The sequence below is a fragment of the Pecten maximus genome, chromosome 4 (assembly GCF_902652985.1).
Source record: "Pecten maximus chromosome 4, xPecMax1.1, whole genome shotgun sequence".
Taxonomy (NCBI): domain Eukaryota; kingdom Metazoa; phylum Mollusca; class Bivalvia; order Pectinida; family Pectinidae; genus Pecten; species Pecten maximus.
The window spans coordinates 25,097,312-25,120,115 of NC_047018.1; the positions used below are offsets into that span (position 1 = coordinate 25,097,312).

The following is a 22,804-nucleotide window of genomic DNA, read 5'->3' on the forward strand; positions in this document are numbered from 1 at the left end:
AAAAATTGTTAAAATGCTATAATCTATATTCATGCATAAACAATATACTGTTAAGTTACAAATATTCACAACTTGTAATAAATTACCAAACATATCAAAACAAAGCTATAAATGAAAATTAGCAGAAAAAGAAAACAAGACAATTACATATATAAATGTAGACATATTATGGAATATTATATCTAACCAGAGAAAGGAATACAATATGTACAAGGTGCTATCATATTTTTCTTTTCTATGTACAACTTACAAGTGACATTCATTTCTATTTTAAACTCAAAAATCAATCAACATTGTCAGACAGACATAATTATTTAAATACTTGGAGACATCTCTATCTATTGATTAACCATTAACTATGGTCGAACAAATTTGACATGCACTATTATGTACTGTGGTAAGGGTGGTTGTTGTGATGTTATCACTTTTATTACCGACATCTGCTGTCATTGTATCACCTGGAAAAGTGCACACTTCTGTACCAAGTACTACTGGAGTAATTAGTCAGCCTGCACACAATATTTCTATCTTGTCATGGCCAATATATCGGCAGTATGGCTGACAATTACTGGTATAAGTGTACTAGACTACAGCACTACCAGCATACTACCTTATTCACTTCCAATTTGTGCATAATTGGTCACCTAACACCTACAGATGATTATTACTAAAGACACTGTTCATAACAAATCTATCGCTTCAGCATCACCACACAATGATTTTCATTATATCTCCTAATTACATGTACATGACATTTTTATTTCTATTTAAAGGCTTCCATACACTTCTTTTGAGGAAAGAAATTCAAATGTTCTAAAATTGTTTTTTTTACAAAAAGATATGGATATCTCCTAATTACATGACATTTTTATTTCCATTTAAAGACTTCTATTCATTTCTTTTGAGGATAGAAATTTCAAATCTTCTTAAACTTTTTACAAAACGATAGATATATCTCCTATATTACTTTATTACATCACATGTCTCTGTCCGTACAACTGCATTGATATTCAATTTGAGAGGACATGAAATGTCCAAAACATCAATTTTTCCAGCTATGACATTTTGAGGGTTAAAATATATAAGAGTAATTGATCTTCCTTCAATGATTTTTTAATCTTCAATAAACAAAGTTGTGTTGTTCTAACCATGATGACAGTTTTGGAAAAGTAATGAAGATATATTTTCAACATGACCGGTCACCAGGTCATTCTGAAGGTGACACGGGCCCATACAGGTACGTATACCAGTAGTATATTTTGGTAGATGTCTGCAGGGTCTATTCCCAATTGAAAATGTACCCTGCCATATATCCTAATTACAGTCCTCTCTATCGGATACCAAGATTGTCAAGGTGGCGGCTATGATGCACAGCTTGAAGAAGCTTGTGTCCAAATTTAAGCTGAGACTTATTATGTACAACTTGTTGGTAAATTTCCTGTCTCAATATTACGTTCCAAAGAAGCAGAGATAAGATTTTCAAGTAACAGCAACAATGGTGTGAAAAAAAAAATCCATTCAGTCAGTGGGCAGGATCAATATTAATCAAGCACAACTACGAACCCATGGAAAAGTACACTGTTTGAAAAGATCCATTCAGTAATAGCAATAACAATTTTCAAATTTCATATTATAACTATCTTATTTTTCTAGTCAGTTAAAAAATACACACCACTGGGGAACATGAAATCAGATGTCAGATAGCATCCCAAATATACTTTTATTCAAGCAACAACAATCCCCCCCTCCCCCACCCCCTAATGTTCAATAGTTACAACAAAAAGAATTGTGGTTGGTTAACAAGAGATCCCAGAGGGATCCCAGAGGGATCTTGGCACCGACCATTAAATGATCTTTATAGGTTCCATGTCAGATTAATTTTCAAACAAGGGGAACTTATATATGAAATTTGAGATTTAGTGATAATGGCTGTCCATCGGACATGTTGTTTTCAGATTGGTCCCAAAATGCAATACGACTGACCAAGGGAAACCTACATATGAAATTTGAGAAAGATCCTTTCAGGACCTTCTGTAAAATAGCGATAACAAACTTTAATGGTCAAAATCCAAGATGGCTGCCTGTCGGCCATGTTTTTTCTTATCAATCCCAAAATGTAATATGCACAACAACTTGGGATCAAGGGGAACCTACATATGAAATTTGAGAAAGATCCATTCAGTTCTTTCTGAGAAATAGCGATAACAAACTTCAATTGTCAAAATCCAAGATGGCTGCCTCTCGACCATGTTGTTTTCCGACTGGTCCCAAAATGCAATATGCATAACAAGGGACCAAGGGGAACCTACATACGAAATTTCAGAAAGATCCTTTCAGTACTTTCTGAGAAATAGTGATAACACACTTCAAGGCGATTTGAATAGCCCACCATCTCATGATGGTGGGCTAAAAATATGTCTTTGTCATCTTTGTTGAAGTAAATACACTTTTAAAATTAAATCACAAATAGAGTTTTAGTAAGCTATATAGTAATATAGTATAAGATATGAAACCGTTATAGCAGCATGTCTGCCTCTATAAGTAGTTGAAACGGAATCGCTGTATCGGAAACTTTACATATTTCAACTTTAAAGTCGGTTGAGTTTATGTATAAATTCCATGCAATGGCTAAAACAGTGTAATCTGATTATCTCAGAAGCAAAGCCACTGCTTCAGAACATGTCTAGTTTTTCCCACAGTTACTGGGCAAATAATCTAGTAATGTGTAATACACAATATCAATAATCATAAATGAATTCCTTCAGCATTTGTAATGACCATTCCTTCAATGTAGCTACATACAACTACCATATCAACACTGCAGGGCAGGACACAGGGACCTGAGAATTCTGTACGGTCTAGGTGAATCGGGCAGGACACAGGGACCTGAGAATTCTGTACGGTCTAGGTGAATCGGGCAGGACACAGGGACCTGAGAATTCTGTACGGTCTAGGTGAATCGGGCAGGACACAGGGACCTGAGAATTCTGTACGGTCTAGGTGAATCATTGTAACGTTTTAGGGATAAGATTAACATTCGGTAAAATGACACCCCTCCGAGGACATTATGTACAGTTTATCTGTATAATAATAAGAAACATCCTTACGGCTACTTAAAACATGTAACTAATTTAATTGAGTAATTTGATTTTTAATGAGCATTTTTATGCTGAAGCGTTACATTTACACACACCAACTTATAGTTTGGAACAGTGTTTTTTTTACAGTAGTCATTCCTTTATATATAGCTACCATAATTCAGACAAAATGACCCAAATTTCTTGCCCTTAAAATTATTCCGTGACACTCCATTTGAAAAGGTGACAGGTGTTATTCTGATTAATATTTTTTTGATCATTTCCTTATTTACTGCAATAAATTACAATTAATCGCAATATTGGTTAATTAATTGCAATATATAGAGGATATTGAATGGTTTCTCGTTTAATAAAACATATATTTCACGGGTATGACAGAATATCGATATTTTCACGAGTGCGAAGCACGAGAGAAAAATATAGAAATATTCTGTCATTCGAGTGTGTAGAGTGTGTCATTCGAGTATGTTATATTTAACGGGAAACCATTCAATTTTCTTTTTATTGCGTATCATTAACTTAAAAACAAAATTGAAAACATCGAAAATTGATAGTGTCAAAAAGTGTGGGAATCAGTAATGATGTCGTCTCTTTGTGACGTTACTCCACGTCAACTTGACGGCGCCATTTTGAAAGGACTAATCAAAGCAATTCAAGCGTTTTCTGTTGTAATAGGAGAACCTGTCCATGAATAGCTAACGTAAAGTGAGTATTTTGTTAAAAACTAGTCTGAAAATTTCAGAAATACAGCAAAATAACCAATTTATCTATCTCCGCTTCGGTTGGAAAAATCGGCAAGTTTCAACGAGGTGAATACAAAGGTCTGCTCCGATTGGTTAAAAACGGAAAACTTATATTTTCACTGCAAAACTTATTTTCACTGCAAAATCTTATATTTTCACTGCTCATCGCTGCAGTGAAAATATAAGTTTTATTAGTTTGATAAATTTCTATATTTCACTGGCAAAAATGCAATAAATATTTATATATAACATAATTGAACAAGAGGCCCATGGGGCTTAATAGCCGTAAAAACCCAAGTACCACTGTTGTATACATATGGAAGTATAATGGTACGGTTTGCCATGGTGGCAATCTTGGATTTTGAACCAACCCTAAAAATAACACTTGGTCAGAACCATCACCGGATCATTTCAGGCAAATTTGAGCTGAATCTCAGGACCAGATGGAATTAACAAGAGATCCCAGAGGGATCTTGGCGCCCACCATTGAATGATCTTCATAGGTTCCATGTCAGATTGATCTTTTCTCTACTTTTCCCTTCATTTTACTAATCTGTGCAAATTGAGACATCCCTCCAGTACTTTTCAAACAAGGGAATCCTAGCTATATAAGAAATTTGAGATTTAACGATAATGGCTGTTTGTTTGCCAGGTTGTTTTCAGGACAGACTGGTCCAAAAATGCAATACAAGGGACTAAGGGGAACCTACTTATGAAATTTGATCCATTCAGTACTTTGAGAAATAGAGATAACAAACTTCAATTGTTAAAATCCAAGATGGCGGTCTGTCGGCCATGTTGTTTTCTGATTGGTCTCAAAACGCAATATGCATAACTAGGCACCAAGGGGAACCTACATATGAAATTTCAGAAAGATCCATTCAGTACTTTCTCAGAAATAGTGATAACAAACTTAAATTGTCAAAATCCATGATGGCTGCCTGTCGGCCATGTTGTTATCCGATTGGTCTCAAAACGCAATATGCATAACTAGGCACCAAGGGAAACTTACATATGCAATTTGAGAAAGATCCATTCAGTACTTTCTCAGAAATAGCGATAACAAACTTCAATTGTCAAAATCCAAGATGGCTGCCTGTCGGCCATGTTGTTTTCGGATTGGTCTCAAAACGCAATATGCATAACTAGGCACCAAGGGAAACCTACATATGAAATTTCAGAAAGATCCATTCAGTACTTTCTTAGAAATAGTGGTAACAAACTTCAATTGTCAAAATCCAAGATGGCTGCCTGTCGGCCATGTTGTTTTCCGATTGGTCTCAAAACGCAATATGCATAACTAAGTACCAAGGGGAACCTTCATATGAAATTTGAGAAAGATCCCTTCAGTACTTTCTCAGAAATAGCGATAACAAACTTCAATTGTCAAAATCCAAGATGGCAGCCTGTCGGCCATTTTGTTTTCTGATTGGTCTCAAAACGCAATATGCATAACTAGGCACCAAGGGGAACCTACATATGAAATTTGAGAAAGATCCCTTCAGTACTTTCTGAGAAATAGCGATAACAAGAATTGTTTACGGACGGAGGGACGGAGGGACGGACGGACGGACGGACCACGGACGCAGGGCGATTTGAACAGCCCACCATCTGATGATGGTGGGCTAAAAAAAGAACTTTAAAATGTGTTTTTCAAGATGGTGACCAATTTTGACCTCTGACCAATCTCAAAAACAATCATTTCAGGAAAGATATATCTGGATAGCACTGGTGGAAATTGAGACGAAGTTTGAAAAGTGCCATCTTTGATTTTAGACCGACCTGAAAAATAACTCTTGGTCAGGACCATCTCAGGATCATTTCACACAAGTTAGATTTCAATATAATACAGATGGAACTTGAAAAGCAGTTCAAAAATGTGAAAAATGTACGATGGCAATAGGTCATCCTGTCACTTTGCATCGCTCTCAGGCGTCCAGTGCCAGGTGAGCTTAATAGAAACTGTAGAACAGAATATAAGGAAACCAAGACAAGTATGAAAAGGTCAACAGACACAAATCCTTCAATAAAAGGAGACAAATCTGCAACCTTTTTTTCATTGAAGAAAAATATGAACAATAACAAAAACTAAAACCGTCACCAACTATGAAGCAAACATTTTTCTTTTAAAGATTTTTTGCAACCTCCCAAAATATTTTTTTGATATTTCCTTTGAATACCAATTCAGCATGCATTTAAAAAACATAAAACGTAAAACTTTGTAAACAGGTAGAGGTAAAACACTTTTTGAAATTTCATTTGACTCACCAAACACAAAACAGTCCTGTCTGAATAATGGGTCTTGCCTACCTGTACCTCTTGTTCTCTTCAGCTATTGCCTGATTGGCCAATGCTTCAAGCTGTTTACACATTCGCTTAAGACAGGAAAATCTGTTCATCGAAAGACTGTTTGCATCAACGAGGCTTCTCCTAAAAAGGCAAAACTATGAAACCTAGGGCATAACGGGAGTGATTCTGTGAACAGACTTGCCTTCATTTTCTCAATATTGAATTGGTATAATTATCATTTTCAAATTACTTCACACCAGTTCTATTGGGTATGCATCTCTATACTGCAACTAAAATTGTAATAGTACAGAAACGACATGATAAACCAGTCCTGTTAAATCCAAATTAAATAGTTCAAATGTGAACTATATAGGATAATTGATTTCAAGTCGAAGGGAGTCCGATACGAAACTTAAACAGCAACAAGGATAACCATTGAAGACAAGGTGCAAACATTACAATAAAAGGCAGGTAATCCAAGGCAACAGGTACAAAACTGAAGATAAATGACGGGTTGTAATTTTCCAAAAACATAATACTATCAATATAACCTATTCATGTACAAATGCACCCATTCAAATGCGGGATGTTTGAATAAAGTCTATTGATGGGAAAATTAAACCCATAACAATTTGGCCCAAGAGAAATAATGGCAGTAGCTTTAGTCACCTTGAGACATAAATATATGTATACAAGTCCTACTTTACGTATTGATTCATCTGGAACCGCAGTCTTTCAGGGTAAAGAGGTCGGTTAAGTTTGTGTTTCATCAATTACACGTCAGTCCCAATGCCAGTCCCAATGCCAGTTACCCAATGATGGTATACAATAAACAATACACAGTCACAAAAGCCATAAACACAGCTATTATCAACTCTGATCTACACTGTACAGTAAAAGGCCAATCTTTCCTAGACTTTGTAGCAGATCAATATATATATATTTTTTTCTAAATCTCTATCTTCAGAACAAACATGTTTCCACTTGCAGTATTGGTTCAAACAAGATCAAAGTATGTGTGTTTTTTTCAGGAAAGCATTCACCATAACATGGTAATGAGAAAGGAGAAAACTGCCATGAAATATTCATTATGAACAATCTGGTTTAGTTCTCTTCACAGTTTTCACAGAGATCATATTTCTACAACTTAGTAGTACATGTACAACTACACGGAAATGGTTTAGTAATTATTAGCCTGCCAGATTCGGCCATTAACTTTACTAATATACAATCTCCATCAATTTCTACTTTTTATCAGTTTACAGTACACAAGTATGTTTTTCTGACTAAAAAATAATCATGTCCAGGAACTATTTATATACAACTGATAAGATAAAAGTATATCCAGTATATATGTGAAAATATTGGCTGTCTATATTAACCTCAAACTCCTTTGGATAAGAAGCAATCCGGGAGAAGTAGCTTTTGATATGGACACTCCAGTGTTCAGGCGCGTAGCTTCCTGTACGCGGGTACGCAGGTGAATCCACTTAATTTTTCATAAAAAATAATAAAAAAAATTGTATCAATATGAAGTTAATTGCACCTTGTATACATAGTAGAACCATATAGTGACAATGACACATCCGGAACAGAAATGAAGATTAAAGTTTACTGACGAAAAACCCGGACCATCGACTTTCAGTTTGACCTCCATTAATATATTCAAAACTTTCAAAACTTTCGGACTCGCGCCTACGGCGCTCGTGAATCCACTTAATCAAGGGACCAGCTATGCGCCTGGTGTTCATTAAATTATGAGCTAAAAATAAATACATAGTAGATCAAAGGTCTCAAATGTATATCTGTTAATGATAGTTTTATTAAAAACATGTTACAAGTAATTTTCTTTTAAATTAGCACTACTAGAAACTTTCTCAGTATCTGTAGTAAAGAAAACTTATGTGACACCAATGTAAATGGCCATGTCCTTATCAAGTTGTGTACGTAAAAATATCAATATAATATATAGAGGATATCTAACCTGCGCACTCGTGAAAAATATCAAAATATTAGCCCCACTCGTGAAATATATTTGGTATTACTGAAGACACTGTTAGATATTCTGTTTATTACATTTTTTATCAACGAAAACCCTACCCCGTATGCTAACTAGGCCTACAGCGATAATTTGTAAACAAAAAAAGTAGTTTCCCCTGTCCAGGTGCTGACATATATGTCGGGCTTTCTGATTGGTCAATTATTTTGGTATTTTCTAATCATTAATTTGATTGGTAAAATCAGCAAAAGTGATATTTTTCACTAAAAATATGATTGAAAAAATGAAAAATATCACTTTTATAGAATGAATAATTTTTGATATTTCACTGGTAAAAATGTAATAAATATATGTATTGAATTTCACAGCAGAAACTGAGTTATCATCCTTGAGTTGGTCAAATTTATTCATTCAAATTAAAGGCAACTGGCATGGTTTAGCTCCATGCATGGTTTGGAATATGTCACATTTCTAATTTGATGCAATATTTGTTAACGTTTCATGCAACGCCAACAATTTACAACAGCAAATTGGGGTGTAAACAACATGTAAATGGCTTCAAATGAGAAAATTTAGAAAACAGGACTAACCAGTGTAAGCACTTTATGTAAATCACTACAATCAGAAGAAAATTCAGGAGACGCCCAGTCTTGTAGCACACAGCGCCTTACAATTACACACATTTGTCGGCACCAACCTCAGATGGTGATTGATAGTTTGAAGCAAGGACAAACATTGAACTGTCGTGTCCCAGATTTGTGATAGCATTAATGATCGAAGGTGTGATGAACAATAGGAGCCCCAGCCAAGGTCAAACCATCCAGCTTATTCCCAACCTTGACTGCAATCACTCAAATACACGACTTGCATTCGTACAATTTAATTGAAACCAAAGAATTTCAAGGAATTGCTTATAACCAAAGTTACAATTTCTATCCATTGTATAAATGACATTTACAGGATTAATAGAAAACATTTGAATATTGAAATATATGTTTTTAAACTTTACATAATTAACCATTGTTAAGATAAAGAAATACTTGAGATGTAGTCACCTTTATCAGGCTTTATTGCTAACAATATTACACTTTTATATGTCGTGTTGTTAAAATTTGACATATTATTACAAATAACCATTTGGGTTGAACTAAACTTACTTCAGCTATTTAAAGATCTCTAGTTAATTATTTGTTTTACTGCCAATTGACTTTTAGCTTATGAACTCTATTTGACACTGCTCAATTTGTCATGAAATCTGGGCAGAAAGAAAGATTCAATACACTTGATGACAATGGTACTAGTATGTACTTACAATTAAGGTAATTAATGATCCCATTTAAATGTTTCAGTCACTAATCACACTAAATTACTAATTATTTGCCACAAAACACTTTCCTATATCAAATAGGGCGGCATTGGCTGTTAAAGATATGGAAAGTGTGAAAGCGGAACAAATAATTGTACAAAGAAAATAGCATTCTGCTAGTTTCTGCTTTATATTCCATGTTTGTTTTAACTGGGCAGTCACTTTCAGTCTGATGTTTTACCAGGCAGTCACTTTCACTCCGATGTTTTACTAGGCAGTCACTTTCAGTCTGATGTTTAACCGGGCAGTCACTTTCACTCCGATGTTTTACTAGGCAGTCACTTTCAGTCTGATGTTTAACCGGGCAGTCACTTTCAGTCTGATGTTTTACCAGTCAGTCACTTTCAGTCTGATGTTTTACCAGGCAGTCACTTTCAGTCTGATGTTTTACCAGACAGTCACTTTCAGTCTGATGTTTTACCAGACAGTCACTTTCAGTCTGATGTTTTACCAGTCAGTCACTTTCAGTCTGATGTTTTACCAGGCAGTCACTTTCAGTCTGATGTTTTACCAGGCAGTCACTTTCAGTCTGACGTTTTACCGTGCAGTCACTTTCAGTCTGATGTTTTACCAGACAGTCACTTTCAATCTGACGTTTTACCAGTCAGTCACTTTCAGTCTGATGTTTTACCAGTCAGTCACTTTCAGTCTGACGTTTTACCAGTCAGTCACTTTCAGTCTAATGTTTTACTTGGCAGTCACTTTCAGTCTAATGTTTTACCAGTCAGTCACTTTCAGTCTGACGTTTTACCAGTCAGTTACTTTCAGTCTGATGTTTTACCAGTCAGTCACTTTCAGTCTAATGTTTTACTAGGCAGTCACTTTCAATCTGACGTTTTACCAGGCAGTCACTTTCAATCTGACGTTTTACCAGTCAGTCACTTTCAATCTGACGTTTTACCAGTCAGTCACTTTCAGTCTAATGTTTTACCAGTCAGTCACTTTCAGTCTGATATTTACTGGGCAGTCACTTTCAGTCTGATGTTTTACCAGGCAGTCACTTTCAGTCTGATGTTTTACCAGACAGTCACTTTCAATCTGATGTTTTACTAGTCAGTCACTTTCAGTCTGACGTTTTACCAGACAGTCACTTTCAGTCTGACGTTTTACCAGTCAGTCACTTTCAGTCTAATGTTTTACTAGGCAGTCACTTTCAGTCTGACGTTTTACCAGTCAGTCACTTTCAGTCTGATGTTTTACCAGTCAGTCACTTTCACTCCGATGTTTTACCAGACAGTCACTTTCACTCTGATGTTTTACCAGTCAGTCACTTTCAGTCTGATGTTTTACCAGACAGTCACTTTCACTCCGATGTTTTACCAGGCAGTCACTTTCAGTCTGATGTTTTACCAAGCAGTCACTTTCAGTCTGATGTTTTACCAGTCAGTCACTTTCAATCTGACGTTTTACCAGACAGTCACTTTCACTCTGATGTTTTACCAGGCAGTCACTTTCAGTCTGTTTTACCAGGCAGTCACTTTAATTTCAGTCTGATGTTTCACTGGGCAGTCACTTTAATTTCAGTCTGATGTTTTACCAGGCAGTCACTTTCAGTCTGATGTTTTACCAGGCAGTCACATTCAGTCTGATGTTTTACCAGGCAGTCACTTTCAGTCTGACGTTTTACCAGACAGTCACTTTCAGTCTGATGTTTTACCAGACAGTCACTTTCAGTCTGACGTTTTACCAGTCAGTCACTTTCAGTCTAATGTTTTACCAGTCAGTCACTTTCAGTCTGACGTTTTACCAGTCAGTCACTTTCAGTCTGATGTTTTACCAGGCAGTCACTTTCAGTCTGATGTTTTACCAAGCAGTCACTTTCAGTCTGATGTTTTACCAGGCAGTCACTTTCAGTCTGCTGTTTTACCAGGCAGTCACTTTCAGTCTGATGTTTTACCAGTCAGTCACTTTCAGTCTGATGTTTTACCAGGCAGTCACTTTCAGTCTGATGTTTTACCAGGCAGTCACTTTCAGTCTGATGTTTTACCAGTCAGTCACTTTCAGTCTGATGTTTTACCAGGCAGTCACTTTCAGTCTGATGTTTTACCAAGCAGTCACTTTCAGTCTGATGTTTTACCAGTCAGTCACTTTCAGTCTGATGTTTTACCAGGCAGTCACTTTCAGTCTGATGTTTTACCAAGCAGTCACTTTCAGTCTGATGTTTTACCAGTCAGTCACTTTCAATCTGACGTTTTACCAGACAGTCACTTTCACTCGGATGTTTTACCAGGTAGTCACTTTCACTCCGATGTTTTACCAGGCAGTCACTTTCAGTCTGTTTTACCAGGCAGTCACTTTAATTTCAGTCTGATGTTTTACCAGGCAGTCACTTTCAGTCTGATGTTTTACCAGGCAGTCACATTCAGTCTGATGTTTTACTAGTCAGTCACTTTCAGTCTGATGTTTTACCAGGCAGTCACTTTCAGTCTGATGTTTTACCAAGCAGTCACTTTCAGTCTGATGTTTTACCAGTCAGTCACTTTCAGTCTGATGTTTTACCAGGCAGTCACTTTCAGTCTGATGTTTTACCAAGCAGTCACTTTCAGTCTGATGTTTTACCAGTCAGTCACTTTCAATCTGACGTTTTACCAGACAGTCACTTTCACTCGGATGTTTTACCAGGTAGTCACTTTCACTCCGATGTTTTACCAGGCAGTCACTTTCAGTCTGTTTTACCAGGCAGTCACTTTAATTTCAGTCTGATGTTTTACCAGGCAGTCACTTTCAGTCTGATGTTTTACCAGGCAGTCACATTCAGTCTGATGTTTTACTAGTCAGTCACTTTCAGTCTAATGTTTTACCAGGCAGTCACTTTCAGTCTGACGTTTTACCAGACAGTCACTTTCAGTCTGATGTTTTACCAGACAGTCACTTTCAGTCTGACGTTTTACCAGTCAGTCATTTTCAGTCTAATGTTTTACTAGGCAGTCACTTTCAGTCTGACGTTTTACCAGTCAGTCACTTTCAGTCTGATGTTTTACCAGACAGTCACTTTCACTCCGATGTTTTACCAGGCAGTCACTTTCAGTCTGATGTTTTACCAAGCAGTCACTTTCAGTCTGATGTTTTACCAGTCAGTCACTTTCAATCTGACGTTTTACCAGACAGTCACTTTCACTCCGATGTTTTACCAGGCAGTCACTTTCACTCCGATGTTTTACCAGGCAGTCACTTTCAGTCTGTTTTACCAGGCAGTCACTTTAATTTCAGTCTGATGTTTCACTGGGCAGTCACTTTAATTTCAGTCTGATGTTTTACCAGGCAGTCACTTTCAGTCTGATGTTTTACCAAGCAGTCACTTTCAGTCTGATGTTTTACCAGTCAGTCACTTTCACTCCGATGTTTTACCAGGCAGTCACTTTCACTCCGATGTTTTACCAGACAGTCACTTTCAGTCTGTTTTAACAGACAGTCACTTTCAGTCTAATGTTTTACCAGTCAGTCACTTTCAGTCTAATGTTTTACCAGACAGTCACTTTCAGTCTGATGTTTTACCAAGCAGTCACTTTCAGTCTGATGTTTTACCAAGCAGTCACTTTCAGTCTGATGTTTTACCAAGCAGTCACTTTCAGTCTAATGTTTTACTTGGCAGTTACTTTCAGTCTGATGTTTTACCAGGCAGTCACTTTCAGTCTGATGTTTTACCAGGCAGTCACATTCAGTCTGATGTTTTACTAGTCAGTCACTTTCAGTCTAATGTTTTACCAGGCAGTCACTTTCAGTCTGACGTTTTACCAGACAGTCACTTTCAGTCTGATGTTTTACCAGACAGTCACTTTCAGTCTGACGTTTTACCAGTCAGTCACTTTCAGTCTAATGTTTTACTAGGCAGTCACTTTCAGTCTGACGTTTTACCAGTCAGTCACTTTCAGTCTGATGTTTTACCAGACAGTCACTTTCACTCCGATGTTTTACCAGGCAGTCACTTTCAGTCTGATGTTTTACCAAGCAGTCACTTTCAGTCTGATGTTTTACCAGTCAGTCACTTTCAATCTGACGTTTTACCAGACAGTCACTTTCACTCCGATGTTTTACCAGGCAGTCACTTTCACTCCGATGTTTTACCAGGCAGTCACTTTCAGTCTGTTTTACCAGGCAGTCACTTTAATTTCAGTCTGATGTTTCACTGGGCAGTCACTTTAATTTCAGTCTGATGTTTTACCAGGCAGTCACTTTCAGTCTGATGTTTTACCAAGCAGTCACTTTCACTCCGATGTTTTACCAGGCAGTCACTTTCACTCCGATGTTTTACCAGACAGTCACTTTCAGTCTGTTTTAACAGACAGTCACTTTCAGTCTAATGTTTTACCAGTCAGTCACTTTCAGTCTAATGTTTTACCAGACAGTCACTTTCAGTCTGATGTTTTACCAAGCAGTCACTTTCAGTCTGATGTTTTACCAGACAGTCACTTTCAGTCTGATGTTTTACCAAGCAGTCACTTTCAGTCTGATGTTTTACCAAGCAGTCACTTTCAGTCTAATGTTTTACTTGGCAGTTACTTTCAGTCTGATGTTTTACCAGGCAGTCACTTTCAGTCTGATGTTTTACCAGGCAGTCACTTTCAGTCTAATGTTTTACCAGACAGTCACTTTCAATCTGACGTTTTACCAGTCAGTCACTTTCAGTCTAATGTTTTACCAGACAGTCACTTTCAGTCTGATGTTTTACTTGGCAGTTACTTTCAGTCTGATGTTTTACCAGGCAGTCACTTTCAGTCTAATGTTTATCCAGGCAGTCACTTTCACTCTGTTTTACTGGGCAGTCACTTTCCGTCTGATGTTTTACCAGGCAGTCACTTTCAGTCTGATGTTTTACTTGGAGGTCACTTTCAGTCTGATGTTTTACCAGGCAGTCACTTTCAGTCTGATGTTTTACCAGGCAGTCACTTTCAGTCTGATGTTTTACCAGGCAGTCACTTTCAGTCTGATGTTTTACTTGGCAGTCACTTTCAGTCTGATGTTTTACCAGTCAGTCACTTTCAGTCTGATGTTTTACTTGGCAGTCACTTTCAGTCTGTTTTACCAGACAGTCACTTTCAGTCTGATGTTTTACCAGGCAGTCACTTTCAGTCTGATGTTTTACCAGTCAGTCACTTTCAGTCTGATGTTTTACTTGGCAGTCACTTTCAGTCTGTTTTACTGGACAGTCACTTTCAGTCTGATGTTTTACCAGTCAGTCACTTTCAGTCTGATGTTTTACTTGGCAGTAACTTTCAGTCTGATGTTTTACCAGTCAGTCACTTTCAGTCTGATGTTTTACCAGACAGTCACTTTCAATCTGATGTTTTACCAGGCAGTCACTTTCACTCTGATGTTTTACCAGTCAGTCACTTCCAATCTGATGTTTTACCAAGCAGTCACTTTCAGTCTAATGTTTTACCAAGCAGTCACTTTCACTCTGATGTTTTACCAGGCAGTCACTTTCAGTCTGATGTTTTAACAGGCAGTCACTTTCACTCTGATGTTTTACCAGGCAGTCACTTTCAATCTGATGTTTTACCAGGCAGTCACTTTCACTCTGATGTTTTACCAGACAGTCACTTTCAGTCTAATGTTTTACCAGGCAGTCACTTTCAATCTGATGTTTTACCAAGCAGTCACTTTCACTCTGATGTTTTACCAGGCAGTCACTTTCAGTCTGATGTTTTACCAGGCAGTCACTTTCAGTCTGATGTTTTACCAGTCAGTCACTTTCAGTCTGATGTTTTACCAGGCAGTCACTTTCACTCTGTTTTACCAGGCAGTCACTTTCAATCTGATGTTTTACCAGGCAGTCACTTTCACTCTGATGTTTTACCAGGCAGTCACTTTCAATCTGATGTTTTACCAGGCAGTCACTTTCAGTCTGATGTTTTACCAGGCAGTCACTTTCAATCTGATGTTTTACCAGGCAGTCACTTTCACTCTGATGTTTTACCAGACAGTCACTTTCAGTCTGATGTTTTACCAGGCAGTCACTTTCAATCTGATGTTTTACCAAGCAGTCACTTTCAGTCTGATGTTTTACCAGGCAGTCACTTTCAATCTGATGTTTTACCAAGCAGTCACTTTCAGTCTGATGTTTTACCAGACAGTCACTTTCAATCTGATGTTTTACCAGGCAGTCACTTTCAGTCTGATGTTTTACCAGGCAGTCACTTTCAATCTGATGTTTTACCAAGCAGTCACTTTCAGTCTGTTTTACCAGGCAGTCACTTTCAGTCTGATGTTTTACCAGGCAGTCACTTTCACTCTGATGTTTTACCAGGCAGTTACTTTCAGTCTGATGTTTTACCAGGCAGTCACTTTCAGTCTGATGTTTTACCAGGCAGTCACTTTCAGTGAGTCACTTTCAGTCTGATGTTTTACCAGACAGTCACTTTCAATCTGACGTTTTACCAGGCAGTCACTTTCAGTGAGTCACTTTCAGTCTAATGTTTTACCAGACAGTCACTTTCAGTCTGATGTTTTACTTGGCAGTCACTTTCAGTCTGACGTTTTACCAGACAGTCACTTTCAGTCTGATGTTTTACCAGTCAGTCACTTTCAGACTGATGTTTTACCAGGCAGTCACTTTCACTCTGTTTTACCAGGCAGTCACTTTCAGTCCGATGTTTTACTAGGCAGTCACTTTCAGTCTGATGTTTTACTAGGCAGTCACTTTCACTCTGATGTTTTACCGTGCAGTCACTTTCACTCTATTTTACCAGACAGTCACTTTCAGTCTGATGTTTTACTAGGCAGTCACTTTCACTCTGATGTTTTACCGTGCAGTCACTTTCACTCTATTTTACCAGTCAGTCACTTTCAGTCCGATGTTTTACTAGGCAGTCACTTTCAGTCTGATGTTTTACTAGGCAGTCACTTTCACTCTGATGTTTTACCGTGCAGTCACTTTCACTCTATTTTACCAGACAGTCACTTTCAGTCTGACCTTTTACCAGGCAGTCACTTTCAGTCTGATGTTTTACTAGGCAGTCACTTTCAGTCTGATGTTTTACTAGGCAGTCACTTTCAGTCTGACGTTTTACCAGTCAGTCACTTTCACTCCGATGTTTTACCAGGCAGTCACTTTCAGTCTGATGTTTTACCAGGCAGTCACATTCAGTCTGATGTTTTACATGGCAGTTACTTTCAGACTGATGTTTTTACCAGTCAGTCACTTTCAGACTGATGTTTTACCAGTCAGTCACTTTCAGTCTGATGTTTTACCAGACAGTCACTTTCAGACTGATGTTCTACCAGACAGTTACTTTCAGACTGATGTTTTACCAGATTCATTTTGTGCTTTTAAGTGCTCTTCTAAAATTTTCTTGTCCAGATTGTATTTCTACTTCCCAGATTTTTTTTTTACATTGTTTACATAATTTCATTATATACTATTATAACAATGCAATATATACAGATATTTTGTTTGTTTTTATTGTAAATATATTCTTCAAAAATTTGTCCATGATTAATTAAATGTTCTTTTTTCGTTTTCATTGTTTGCTTCTTATTTTCTTTTATGCGAATGTTTTCGCTTTCTCAGGACCTTTTCTCGCTGGTTTGTGAAAGGGCGTTTTTGTTCTATTTTGGGAAGAAAATTGGTGAATTAGGAAAGTTTTTTTCAGGAGTAAACCGCAAATTTAGGGAATTTGGCTTAAATATGAAATAATTTCAATTGGGAATGGGGCCCATTAACGGCCTGAAAGTGACTGCATGGTACCATTTTACTTTGGTAAAAGAAACCATTTGGCTATCACATATTTATAATAGAACACATTGCAAACAAGCTTCTACAATACACTGAATACATATATGACAACACAATTCAATGTGTAATATTGCAATATAATACGATTCTGACATCAAGAACCCAGCACTATTGACAATACCATAGACTGGTAAATAGGAACAAGTGATGCAATTTCTACCACAATAGACAGGTGTTATTCAACTACCAAGGCATCATTTGAATATGTATTTAATCTTTCAATTGATACCACGCATGGAATACAATGTAAATACCTTTTGATTAGCCAACAGGTGAACAGGGGGGGTACTTTGACATTTTTTTTTACTTTTTAATCACATGATTTAAGGTGGTTGCGGAAATGATAACATGGAGAAAGTAGTTTGCAGATGTTTTTGATAATATTTCATGAAGATTTCTATCAATTTAATGTTTTAAAGATAATATACTTGTTAATTAAGTATTGTATGATTTGTAATGAAATATCATATTTCCAAATATTTCTGAAATTTTATATATTAATTAGAGGCATATGACTAAATTAAATTGAAGGTCATGAACGATATACATGGTGGTCATAGTTGATTCTGTTATCGGCAATATTTTCATGTTTAAGAAAGAAGAGAAAAGATAAGATCCCAAATTTAGTCGCCTCTTACGATCATGCAATGGGGGCAGCGGGTACAATTCTTAAGCCCTACCTGCAGGGCAGTAGTTGTAACATTCATGTAGGTATTACCTGTAAGATTAAGTCAATATTTAGTTGTAACATTCATGTAAGTATATATAGTCAATACTTAGTTGTAACATTCATGTTGGTATTACCTGTAAATTAAATCAATCAATAAAGTATTAATGAAATCAAATGTCATTATATAAGGATGCTGCCATCATCTTTATCTGTTTATCAGCTACATGTAGGTTGACCAGGGATAAGTTTTCATCCTATTGCATATGCCTGCCTTGCCACTGACAAGCAGGATTATGGAATTCTAAAGTTAGTAAAGCACCCGTATACCCTTCCATCCATGAATTTAGAGTATTTGATTCTACTATATCAGGGTCTTGAGAAGATTTTTTAAATTTTAATAAATTTGATCCCTTCTTTGCACGACCATCAGGTCTCTGGATTGTGAAGCTATATATAGTTTACAATTTTGGTTGTCATTTCACCATAGAAGGTTTCCGCAAAGTTTTATTGAAATTGGTGCATGGGTTTCAGAGAAGCTGAAAATGTAAACTGTTGATAACTGATGATGCACAAAAGCTGATTAGAATATAGGTCAATCTGTTTCAGGTGACCTTATTATGTAGTATGTGATTTATAATGGAAAAGGACAACATTTAAGTTATGGGAGCCCTGGGCCATTTTCATTTTGTGATCCAAACAGTTCGGGTTGGACCAGAGACGTTCATTTATGAAATCATAAATGACATTAAAATGCAACAAATAACAGTTATGTAATATCATTATTTTGTTGGGAGCACATTCGATTAAATATTACATTTGGCTTTAGAACATGTTGAAGTACCTAATCACATATATATAACTATAATTAAACATTAAAGGTACTTGTAACAGATCACAGATTTTAAACGGATAAGAGATAGAAGTATTTGATTCTAATTTATCACACACACGTGGGCAAAAACACCATGGTGTTTAAGCATCCGGTTTGTGTATTATACACCATCATGGAGTTAAAATTTTATAGATTCTTTATAATATTCTTAACATTATTCTTTTTTAAATTAACTCAATGTTTGAAAGAGTAATGGAAACAAATCACACCGAATTCTCATACATAGTTTTTTTCTAAAACTCCTGTAAACACACAAACGACGCAGATAACGTGAACGAGGATGCAGATGTTTACGTTTTTTGCTTCCTTGTTTCGCTTCCAGTCTTTTATATATTTCACCATTTTAAATTAATTGACAGCTATAATTCGATTTCAGAGCCAGAAAGTGAACCTTCCCATAACTTATATTCCTGACTTTAAAGTGACAGCCTTCAATAAACATCCCGAAACACCTAAAATGACTGAACCATGCGACTTTCAGTTTCAGACAAGATGCCTTCATTCAGCTGGACATGCATTGTACGATGTTAATGAGTGGATTTTAAATGACAACAGGTGATTACAATTCATATATACGACATATGACAAACAGTTTAGCCGATCAAACAGCTTACCCGTCCATAGTACAACAACGACTCACTTGAGTACAAAACAATGACGTCTTGTGCTTGCGTTTCCTTTCAGGTTCAAAATGGCGGTAAAATTCACAGCAAATCACATTACATGAATATGAACTCTTCGCCAAAATATGGGATTTTTTATTTTGAAATATTTGATTATTTATTTTAAAATATTCTGGCTGACTTGATTAATTTATTGGTAAAATTATATAAAACAAAATAAATATATATCACCGGAAACAGAAAATGATGACGTTTCACCGCTTTGTATGGAAGACCGTACACATCAAACGTGTTAAGCAGAGACCTACGAAAAAGAGAGTGCACTAGCTCTTATGTAGTCTGTGTTTATTTGTTGAAGCAATTAGTCCAGGCCTAAAATCATAATAATCATTTTGTGATGTCAAAACTAGCTGGTTATTCACCATAATAATAATATTGGACTATAGGTGCCTATATCACAAATGATATTTGGTGATGTACAAAACAAACTTGGTGATATCAGAGACTTATATACTATTAATATAGGTCTCTGCTGATATATTACCAATTCGATCAGTGCTTCATTGTGTATCACAATTTTGGACACTACAATAAATTGGTGATATAAACTAAACGTTTAATAATACCGCTTAATTACTTAGTGCTAGATCTACCTCTAATTAGTAATATAGAAAAGCCGAGCATCATACATTGTACGTCATATCAGGATTCCCTCGTCACATGAAATGATTAATCTATAGCCAAACTAGACTACGACTGCATGTCGACTTGAATACATATTTTACGAGAAGTATCAAACAATGTGATGACACGTTTAAATCTTAAATTAAATGCCGATTTTATTTCGATCATGTGAACTTATATGTCACGTCAACAATGTCGTTATGTTAACAATGTTGCCATAATACAGTGACGTTACGTCAACAATTCCGTCCTAATACAGTGACATTACGTCAACAATGCCGCCCTAAGACATTGACGTTACGTCAACAATGCCGTCCTAATACATTGACGTTACGTCAACAATGCCGTCCTAAGACATTGACGTTACGTCAACAATGCCGTCCTAATACATTGACGTTACGTCAACAATACCGTCCTAATACATTGCCGTTACGTCAACAATGCCGTCCTAAGACATTGACGTTACGTCAACAATGCCGTCCTAATACAGTGACGTTACGTCAACAATGCCGTCCTAATACAGTGACGTTACGTCAACAATGCCGTCCTAATACAGTGACGTTACGTCAACAATGCCGTCCTAAGACATTGACGTTACGTCAACAATGCCGTCCTAATACAGTGACGTTACGTCAACAATGCCGTCCTAATACAGTGACGTTACGTCAACAATGCCGTCCTAATACAGTGACATTACGTCAACAATGCCGCCCTAAGACATTGACGTTACGTCAACAATGCCGTCCTAATACAGTGACGTTACGTCAACAATACCGTCCTAATACAGTGACGTTACGTCAACAATGCCGTCCTAATACAGTGACGTTACGTCAACAATGCCGCCCTAATACAATGACGTTACGTCAACAATGCCGTCCTAATACAATGACGTTACGTCAACAATGCCGTCCTAATACAATGACGTTACGTCAACAATGCCGTCCTAATACAGTGACGTTACGTCAACAATACCGTCCTAATACAGTGACGTTACGTCAACAATGCCGTCCTAATACAGTGACGTTACGTCAACAATGCCGTCCTAATACAGTGACATTACGTCAACAATGCCGTCCTAATACAGTGACGTTACGTCAACAATGCCGTCCTAATACAATGCCGCCCTAAGACATTGACGTTACGTCAACAATGCCGTCCTAATACAGTGACGTTACGTCAACAATACCGTCCTAATACAGTGACGTTACGTCAACAATGCCGTCCTAATACAGTGACGTTACGTCAACAATGCCGCCCTAATACAATGACGTTACGTCAACAATGCCGTCCTAATACAATGACGTTACGTCAACAATGCCGTCCTAATACATTGACGTTACGTCAACAATGCCGTCCTAATACAATGACGTTACGTCAACAATACCGTCCTAATACAGTGACGTTACGTCAACAATGCCGTCCTAATACAGTGACGTTACGTCAACAATGCCGTCCTAATACAGTGACATTACGTCAACAATGCCGTCCTAATACAGTGACGTTACGTCAACAATGCCGTCCTAATACAATGCCGTTACGTCAACAATGCCGTCCTAATACAGTGACGTTACGTCAACAATGCCGTCCTAATACAGTGACGTTACGTCAACAATGCCGTCCTAATACAATGACGTTACGTCAACAATGCCGTCCTAATACAGTGACGTTACGTCAACAATGCCGTCCTAATACAGTGACGTTACGTCAACAATACCGTCCTAATACAGTGACGTTACGTCAACAATGCCGTCCTAATACAATGACGTTACGTCAACAATGCCGTCCTAATACATTGACGTTACGTCAACAATGCCGTCCTAATACAATGACGTTACGTCAACAATGCCGTCCTAATACAATGACGTTACGTCAACAATGCCGCCCTAATACAATGACGTTACGTCAACAATGCCGTCCTAATACAGTGACGTTACGTCAACAATGCCGTCCTAATACAGTGACGTTACGTCAACAATGTCGCCCTATGACGTTACTTCAGCAATGTATCCCCAATACAATAACTTTACAATGCCGCACCGCAATACAGCGACGTTAATCTGTCGTCTAACACAACGAAGTTGTAATGCCGCCCCAATACAATGACGTTACTCTGTCGCCCAAATACAGTTAAGTTATAATGGCGACCCAACACAGTGACATTAATCTGTCGCTCCAATATACAGTGACGTTACTCTGTCGCCCCAATATATAGAGGATATTGAACAGTGAAGTTGTAATGGCGACCCAATATAGTGACGTTATAATGGCGCCCAATACTGTGACGTTATAATGGCGCTCCAATACTCTGACGTTAATGGACAGTGCCACTGGACACCTGTGTTAGATACCTGTAGTTGTTACATATACACACCTGTGTAAATTGACGGCCTTATATCTGTCATCCTGACTTAACCAGGAATATTTAATGTTGATAAAATTTTATCTAATATTAACTCAAAATAAAATTGGCTGCGGTTCTTATATGATATATTGCACAAGAGGAATTAAAACTCTATCAATTGGATTTGTAGTGGTTTTTTTATCATTATTTTTTTTTAAACATTTCATTATAAAATTAAGGTTTGTTTATCTTCCTGATTTCAAAAATTTTGATGCTTTTCATTTATTTTTTTAAGATGTAATTAATATACATTTTATATTAATGATTAATTCTACCTTTATGCCTTGATGACTGTTGTAATATT

The 22,804-nt window shown here is 37.0% G+C and overlaps 1 protein-coding gene across 2 annotated transcripts in view; it reads right to left on the reverse strand.

Moving 5' to 3' along the window:
- The window catches only part of LOC117325593 (polypyrimidine tract-binding protein 3-like), a 141,404-nt gene extending 121,912 nt beyond the window's left edge, over positions 1-19,492 (reverse strand). Inside the window, exon 1 of one of the 2 annotated variants that reach the window (XM_033881936.1) lies at positions 19,433-19,492. Coding sequence is in view for 1 of the 2 variants with exons in the window: in XM_033881935.1 (XP_033737826.1) it covers positions 19,407-19,414 (8 nt within the window). In the remaining variant the exon portion in view is untranslated. Of the gene's footprint in view, positions 1-19,406 lie in introns of both variants that reach the window. The other variant, XM_033881935.1, reaches the window with a different exon arrangement.
- Positions 19,493-22,804: the final 3,312 nt, after the last annotated feature.